At 32.4% G+C, this 9,366-nt stretch overlaps 1 protein-coding gene across 2 annotated transcripts; it reads right to left on the bottom strand.

The window, feature by feature from the left end:
* Positions 1 to 5,054: 5,054 nt before the first annotated feature.
* Positions 5,055 to 6,856, bottom strand: LOC119638757 (ADP-ribosylation factor-like protein 8). Of its 2 annotated transcripts, XM_038035747.1 has the most exons (5): positions 6,621 to 6,856; positions 6,114 to 6,268; positions 5,890 to 6,051; positions 5,685 to 5,822; positions 5,055 to 5,629 (listed from the first exon to the last, which is right to left on the bottom strand). In XM_038035747.1, exons 1-4 carry the CDS (start codon positions 6,741 to 6,743, stop codon positions 5,702 to 5,704), a joined length of 561 nt encoding a protein of 186 aa, XP_037891675.1. In that variant the 5' UTR covers positions 6,744 to 6,856; the 3' UTR covers positions 5,055 to 5,629; positions 5,685 to 5,701. The 2 variants fall into 2 exon arrangements, with proteins under 2 accessions (XP_037891675.1, XP_037891674.1); XM_038035746.1 differs by having other exon boundaries at positions 5,057 to 5,822.
* Between the last annotated feature and the right edge of the window lie 2,510 nt (positions 6,857 to 9,366).

Here is a 9,366-nt window from a genome sequence, read left to right as displayed (position 1 = left end):
CAATACTTACCTATGCACTCGTTGACGTATCTATACACGTACATGTATTGTATATATTATAAGATCCTTTTGTATGCACACAGATGCAATATTTATGCGATGGGCTTTGATAATAAATATGTCACAAAACGACAGCTGTTGTGGTCGACGATAATTGTTAATGCTGCTGACAATGATATTTCTTCGAACTTATTTAACTAATCAATGAAAAATTGGAAATTGCTTATGTTCACTGTACAAATTTATGCAATTTTTTGCTTTTGTTTTTCTCTTTTTTTTTTTATTTAGTTTTTCAATTTGTTTAGGGCTTATGGTAGAAATACTTTTTACATATATTCATGCACTTTTAGATATTTTATAAAATATTTATATTTTTTGGTTAAAACATTTGCAACCAACATAACATGTACATGAATGTTTTTTTTTCCCCCAGCTATGTATTAATTTATATAAGTAAAAGTAAACTGCCGCAGAGAGCAATACTCCGCCCTACAGCCAATCAGCTGTCAGTTTAAAATGGGCGTCGATAAAATCTGATCTCTCTTGCTTAGCTGATGCATGCATATGCATAAACGATCTATAAATAGAAGCACCTGACAATCTATTTAAAATGCCACATTGCATGAAGACGCTAAGATATCACTGCGTGGTAAATAATTTTAAGCGAATAGGTGTAAAAGCATTCGTACGATTAATAATAGTAAAAAATTGAACAAGTACAAAAACCATATTCGACTTTAAGCTGAGAATCGTGGAAACGATTCATTTAAAATGCGATCAATTTCAAGTCAATCAAATCTCGCATCCCAGCTACTTCGGATGGCAGGAAGAATATCAATTTCTTAATGTCGAACCTATTCTTAGTTCACTAGAGGCCAGATGACGGGCAGGCGAATACGCAAATGCTCGAAACGAACGAGCGCGTTTCAACACGAATGCACGACAAAGACAAGAACAGACAAAAAAGGCAGGAAAAATAAGTGGTTGTTTATTTATTTATAGACACTTATGTAATCTCGAAACCATTAAGACCTATTATAATAAATTACAATGTCCACCATAGGTGCAATAAAAAAGTACGATAATACAAGAAGTTCTTAAGCAGTCCAAAACAGAAGAAAATAGAATTGAAGATAAAAAGGAAAAAAAAGAACCGAGAAGATAACTAAACTAGTAGGAAAGGAAATGAGAGAGAAAGATTAAGGGATCGAATAGGCGTACAATCGATCAAGCTGAAAAATGAATTGAACGGGCAAATGAGCGAGCAAGAGGCAAAAAAGATAGGCCAGCAAAAGGACGAAGAACAACCGAACTACACTTATACCGAAAGAATATACGAACTATATAAAGCATAAACGGAAGAAAGAATCAAAGGACAAAGGCAGGAACTAGCAAAAAAATCAAAAAGGAAGTGAAAAATGTTGAAGAGACGCAAGGAGCAAGAACATGCAAGCATGCAACAAGACCGAGCAAAGGCAGAACTGCATGAAAAAAGAGCTGATGAAAGAACTAAAACGTGAGAAACAAGTAAAGGAGCGCTAAAAGGCGCAATGGAGAACAGGAAAGAACGACAACATCTATAGATCAAGGCGGGAGTAAATTAGGAGAGGGGTAGACGAAACGAAGAGCGAATGAATCCATTTCCAAAGATCGCTAATCGACGGTTGCCAATCGATGAGGAACGCAAGAACATGAAAATATCAAACTCTCGATAATTAGCAACATTTCAAACGGTATAGACCCTTCCTCCGATAACACAAAAAACTTGATTGAATTAGTTGAGAATTTCACAAAAGGCAAAAGACAAAATAACAACTTAAGTAAAGATATTTTTGTGGATCTATATTTCATAATCCTGTCGTAGACAAGGCGTTCTACTCGTTCTGTACCCACTACCAAATATCAAAACGATAGTTTCGTAGATCCTACAATGTTCTTATGATTTGATCAGTATCACATTCGGCATCGATTTGAGCATGTGCGTCCATCTGGCCTTCCTTTGTCCGTCTGTATGAACATCTATAGTAAATATTTCCCCGCTGAGAAGAATTAATACATTGGCTTCAAATTTGGCAAAAAACATCCCACAAGATCTTACAAACAGATTTGTAATAAAAATGGACCATGTGGGTCAATGGGTCGAAGAGCACACACATAGTACAGGATGAATTGAGAGCACTCACAAACTACAGTAAATTGAAGAATAAAAGTTCCTACGGATACTTTATAGTTAAGCATACAGTACCTTTATAAAAGTCAGTCACGCCCACGCGTATCGAAAGTTAATTTTTTCTTTTTTGTCCATCTTTTAAGAAACTTGTGATGGTTATAAAAGATTCGACCACAACTGTATATAATTTGCTCGCTTATTTTTCTTTTTGTTTTGTGTAGGAGATCATATAATTCTAGGTAGAAATCGGATCAAATTGGACTTTATTTTAGTACAATATCAATTAAATCAACAAAAAAAACCTTCACCAAATTCTCTAAAAACCATATAAAGTATAAGAAAGGTAAGAGACCACCCAATAATTTCGATCGTTTAGTTTGACAGCTTAAAACTTGTAAATATTTCTTGTCAATAACAGCAACCAAATTTATACGAATTTATTGTTAGTGATTTTACGTCCAACTTGAATGTATTGTACATAACAGAAAATTGGATAATTTCCCGTGGAACAAATCAGTTGTGCAGATCAACGTTAAGTGGTTACCTGACAGTAACCATATGTACCAAATGAAATGTCTGCATGCGAACGCATGCTAGCACACAAAGACTGAAGATTCCCAGGAGCATCATTTAATCTAAAACAGAACAAAATAAAAATGACAGTTTGTAAAAGGCAACAACAAAAAAAAGAGAATAAGTCTTGGATGCGATTTAGCTTTTTGTGCTACCATTTTCTTTATGAATACATGAACACTTTTTTCCTATTGAAGCTGATGTATGCTAAAATTTTATGCAACTTTTGTGGAAGATTATTGTAACCGTAGGCGTAGCTACTACTAAGTAGTTTTATCTATACAAATACCTTTAACAAACTTCTCTCTTTCACCTCGATCTCTGGAGACAGCGAGAACGCTAATAGAACATGGGCCAACGGCCACAACTTAGTTGACTTAAAATTGCCGAGATACACGTTCCGAATAATAAATCTTTTTCTTTGCAAATAAGAACGGAGGGAATCCATTATAAAGTATAAAGGACGCAGGGATGGTAAGGCCTTAGGGTATACAAAAATGCAAACAAATATACGAAATACACTCAGTTATGCGCATAATAGAAAGCCGATCAAAGATTGGCTACGAAGTTCGCGCTTCTTGCTTCAGTCAACTTTCTTGAAAATAAGCGTAGTAAGAAACTCCTGAGGGTGGCGCACGCTGATATTTCTGCTAGTTAAAAATCTGTTGTATATTTTATAAAATTCGAAACGAATAATTCCGATTGTTACAAATAGCGTAAAACATGTAATATAACCGCCTAAACTGGTGTACAATGAATTCGCTGTGGCAAATGTGTGTAGGTGTGTGTGTGTATTAGGCAAGCAGGAGAAAGCACCTTGCTACGAAAGGCAAAGTTGTAATAACCCATAGTATGCAGTATGCAGCGTTGCGTTGGCAAGAAGATATTGTCATTTCCTGATAACATGAATGTTTGGATGTACGCAGTTTTATGCAAAACGTCTATATGGCAATAATCAATGTGTTGCAAGTACAAATTTCTACCTACTGTCAGAATAAATTGTCTCTATTGCCATCACACATTATTAAGGTCATCAACAGGTCATATACAGTTGTTTGACTTACACATTCCTTCTTCTTAAACGATGGTAAAATAAATTTTTCATTTTCTTTGCAACACCTAACGATACACTGATCGTAATGAAAACCTATAATATCACCATCAATAGCCTGTTAAGTGGAAAATGTTGTCCAAGAAAATGGAAGCAGGACTGATATCAAAGAAAACGGGATTTTTAGGCTGATAATAACTAATAAAAACCATCTACCGACCCATGGACAACACACAACAACAATCAAGAAGTTTTTTTCCTTCTGCTCAAACAAACAAGTAATGGCGTAATTTTAACTCGCCCTTCTAAAAACATTTACATTTAAAGTATAAATAATATATGGGAATGCTCATGAAAAATATTTTTAATTAACACACAAGAACAGTTTTTTCACTTTTTGAAACGTGGTGAAATTATTATAAACCATTTCTAATTTTCACAATGCATAAATTGCTTTAGAACAACTCATGTACTAATCAGCTGATAATATCTACTACGTTTATATAATGTTGCTTTACATTGCATAGAGTGTAAAAGGAATTTTTGAAGAATTTATTTTTCCGTTAACCAACTGTTTACAAAATTAACATTACATCACAAGAGCTATAAGCAGAATCTTATTCCTCTGTTAAATAACATACCACTAAAAATCAGCCGCATTGCGTTTTCTGCTCATTTCTCTTATGTGACATTACATAAAAGGAAGTCTCTCTGCATATGAAAACTTAAGCTGCAATGCAAACACACACAATACGTTATTTTGTTGCTTATTTTATTATAAATATTTTTTCATTGTAAATTTTTTTATATAAATTAAATCAGTTTAGAAAAGAAATAACTTTTACTTTTTAAAAAATTACACGAGCTTTCAAAATGTATCATTATCTGTTTTTTTTTCCTTCAAAAATCTTGTAGTTAAATAAATTTCGCTTTCATTTGTCAGTATAATATCTTTATCACGGACAGTATACTTTTTTATCCGTTTAGCGCTTGCAATAATAATTTATACGATTTTTTTTAACGCTATAATAGATTTTTGGGATTTTAATCAAACTGAAAAACTATGATTAATTTTGGCGCACAATTTTGGCTTCTGTTTCCGCAACTTCCTTTTAACTTGTGTTTGCTTTGCTTATTTTGACAGTTGTCAAATAAGAGATGAACTCACATTGATTAGAGATTTTATTTGTCACCTAGCTCTTTCAGCAAAGAGGCGATTTATGGCATTTATGAACTGTTATAATTATAAATTCTTTATTGTACTCTGTAGACTCGATGCGAAACAATTGTTTTTCCACATGTTGCTGAATAAATAGATCGGTCACCTAGCCCTTTTAGAAATTAGAACAACAAGCTAAGACTTGTTATTATTTCCTTTATTTCATATTCTCATAGTTTTTATATATACTTATATTTTAGATTTAGACCAATCAATTCGCTTAATGATCCTTATAACTTAAACTTAAACACAAGAACTATATATGCAACACTCTACCGTCTATTTTGGTTGTCAGAAATCATGTCAAAAGCAATTTTTTAAAACTAATTCAGTGTAAAATTTCAATTGCTTTTTAATAGTTGTCTCCTTTTTCTTAACTACACGCAAAATACCTTCGTTTATACCGCGTCTTAATGAAAGAAAATTATAATGTGAAGAAAGAAAAGTCTATTAAACAGATTTTTCCAACCTTTGTATAAAAACGTAAAATGTTTCGCGTTAGGAAAACGAAAAATAGAAATGAAAAGTTTTTTAGTCAAAATTAATTGAATTTGGATATTTGCCCTTTCCAGCACCTATATAATTGAACGTGCTCTATTTCCGTAAACATCACAAGCTAAAAAATACAAAACATAATTATTAGTCTTGTAAAATAATATATAAAAACAAACACTAATTGTGATATATTTTAACGATTTTGGCTTTTTGAATGTGCAATTAACCATTGCAGTGTTATGTCAATGTTATCCTTCTCTTTGCATGAAATGCTATAACAACATATTTCTCTGTCTTGTACACTAGAAAGATTCCTAAAAAAAAGAAAAATAAATCAACCTTTTTCTAAAAATATTAGAATCAAGAACTTATTTCGCTTACATTCGCTCTATAAGACCGGTTTCATCTAAAGCACCAGGAAGATCGCGTTTATTCCCTAGTACGAGTACAGGAATACCAGCTAATTGCGGTTTATCTAGCAAAGAATGCAACTCATTACGAGATGCTTCCATTTTTTCCAGATCGGCAGCATCCACCATATAGCTGTAAGTAAGAGTAGGCAAATAACATAAAATTTAAATTATTCCTAAAATATTTGCACTTACACAATAGCGTTGACACCTCGGCAATATCGCTCCCACATTGATCGAAATCTTGGTTGACCGCCAATATCCCATACTTTGATCGTTACATTACCTTTGGTAATTCGACGCATATTAAAGCCAACTGTAGGTATCATGTCTTCGGTAAATTGGCCGGACTAAATTAAAAAAGAAAAGTTTAATAATTAATTCCAACCACAGAAAAATAAAAGACGCAGGCAACTTAATTGCGATATGCAGCCTTATGACTCATAACGAACAATGGTTTATGTCAACAAAAACGTAAAATAAAAAGTATAAAAATCGTCTAGTGAGTGCCTTCGAGCACGCATGCATACATACATACTTATTGTAATTTAATTCAAAACATTTCGAACAATTAATTAGAGTGCGAAAAACATTTTTTATCTGTAAATCTTTTAATAATTTCAAAATGATCGCAGAGGCATTCAATTATGTGAACACACAACAATGAGTATAAATGACAGACGTCCAAAAACGAATACTTACTGCAATAACATTTACAAAAGTCGTTTTGCCTGAATATTGCAAGCCAACCAAAGTTAATTCCATTTCTTCTTTCCAAAATATACTTTTAAACCAATCTAATATTCTATTTATTAATGCCAACATGTCTCCGAAGATGTATTTTTATCACTTTTAATTAAACTTGAGTTTTTCACTAAATTATTGACGCCCAACAACTTTTTACGCTGCTTTTATGTTTCTTCTCTACTTTGCTGCTTCTTGCTGTCAAAGTTACACAAAGATCATAATGTGTGAGAAAGAACAACTAAATATGTTAAAAGGGCTGACAGCTGTTTCCTAGTTAACATTTAACAGAGTGTTATGAATATTTTAAATTAGAATCTCTTTGTTTCGATAGTTATCACTTCTTTTTTTTAAGATATGTGGCTGTTACTCTTTAATTAAATACATGGAACTAATCTTAAAAACGGAGGTTAATGTTTCGATACAAAGTCCATTACATTATATCTTTATAAAGACGGCGACTACCGCCCCTGTTCAGACATGAAAAATTTAACTTTAGCTGTCGTCTTCAACTGTTTTGCATGGATAGTTGAAAACGAAACAGAAAGCCAACATTCACTCGGTTTCCCTTTCCGAATAGCGAGATGTGTTATTTATAGGCTTTCTACTTTCCAGAATAACCGAAAATAATGAAATGTATTTCATGTTATATGCGAATAATTATCTCGTTTACTTTTTAAAATGATGACTACACCATGAATTATATTCTTTATGCAGTTACTTATCTGTGAGTGACTAAAATAAAACACTTCCTGCCTTTGAATCTGAAGAATTGATAACTTGCAGCAGTGAAACAGCTGAGGAAGGCTGCAAGTACCAAGAAAATAACATATTTTTAAATTGAAAGTACAATTAGGATTTAAATCCTTTCTCTTAAAAGAAAACAAGACAAAATAAGAGCAGCGAGATAGCCCCATCCAATGCCTGAAGCATTTTGAATTATAAACTCGGACCTTTTCAGCGTGCGAGTTTCCCAAAAAAAGGTTTTCTAGAGATATGGGTTGCCAGGACGAAGATTATGTGAATCTTTTTCTACTCATACTTTATGGTAGGACAGTAATGATGTAAAACTATCCTATTCTACATATTTCTAATATTTTCCAACGCAAACTACGGGCTTTTTATATTCTAATCAGAATGCGTATGTGTCAGAATATTTTCCAACGTAAACTACGGGCTTTTTATGTTCTAATCAGAATGTGTATGTGGCAGAAAATCCTCTTAGAAAGTCTTTTCCCATTAAAAAGAGAATTACAACGAAAGAGACGTTAACTTTGATTTTGACAGAATTTCTCAATATCTTCACTGGGGAGGGGTTGAAAAATGACAAATTTTCAATAAATCATCAAACTTATACTAATTTTGGCATCATATACACAAATGTTCGAAGTCATTAGTTTTATGTAATTTAGCAATATAACATGGATGAAATGTTTATGTCGTCGATTTTTTTTTATGGTTTTTAAAAACTGCATGCTGGCTCCCCAATTCTGTTCTTTATTGTTTCTCTTACTTGTCTAGGCTGTTAGTGGATGAGGCTTCAAAAACAGCGTACGCTTCGAAATGCTCGGCAAATTTTTTATCAACTTAATTTTCCAAACTTAACGCTGTAAATTAACATGTCACATTACAATTCTTGGTGAATTTTCTTCCTGAGATACGAAAAATTGGAAATAAAACTTAATGTTGTCGTATAAAATATCATTCTTTGTAAGAATTATGGTAGTTAGTAGATTCCAGAAAACTCTCCCGCTCCACCCAGTCTTTTGGCATATATCTAATTAACCGATGTAGTATTTCTCGTCGATTTTTGATTAGACATGGATGTATTTATTTTCGTACAACACAAATCGGATTTTCATTTTCCATGCGAACCTGTCGAAAATTGCGAAAATTTTTTATAAAGAAACGTACATGCATCAATGCGCGGATAGACAGACGGGTTTATTATTATTATTATTCAGGAAAGTGTTTGTCGCTGTTTGCAGAACTCGCCATCAGTATAAGAGAAAGATTAATTCTCACCCTTAGCAATTATGTACCTGAAAAATCCGAAATGAACTTTCATTAACATTATGAGATCATTAGTTTACCTGTGCTCAGCGCATAAAATAAAATTTAAAGAATAAAATATATTTAAATTTTGTTTTGTTTTTTCAACATTTCTATAATAATTTCAAGCTTATTAATCTAAGTTATATTTCAATACAAATTTATATTAATGTGTCTTGTTGTTGTGATACGGTTATATATGCTTATCTCCAGACTATATATTGATGCGCTTAACAGCTAAAATGACACAAATTTCTCTTTGTTTAAAGGTTAAATTTAAGTTGAATGTGATTTTCTGTTTTCTTTATTATTATTATTATTATTATTATTATTATTATTATTAAATAAACACTTCACGACAAAACAATTGCAAAATTTTGTCATTTTCAAAAGTAAGACTGAGTGAGAATAATGCTCCAAACGAACGAAGCAAAGCTTGGATTGGTAAGCACTAGTAAATAAATAAATAAATTAACATTTTTCAAAAAAAAAAGGAGCGTGACAGCTGAACATAATTTTCTTCAACTTAGTATTTCACTCCTCACTCCTCACATTGGGTTACGGTTTTTATGAAAATTTTCACCTGATATTTAAAACCAACAGAGTAGAACTCAAATTGGCTCTAACGGGACTACCGCTAAACTGATTGGGG

Source organism: Glossina fuscipes, unplaced genomic scaffold (assembly GCF_014805625.2).
Source record: "Glossina fuscipes isolate IAEA_lab_2018 unplaced genomic scaffold, Yale_Gfus_2 109, whole genome shotgun sequence".
Classification (NCBI taxonomy): domain Eukaryota; kingdom Metazoa; phylum Arthropoda; class Insecta; order Diptera; family Glossinidae; genus Glossina; species Glossina fuscipes.
Note: the sequence above shows the minus strand (reverse complement) of the source record. Positions and strands in the feature narration are given on the sequence as shown.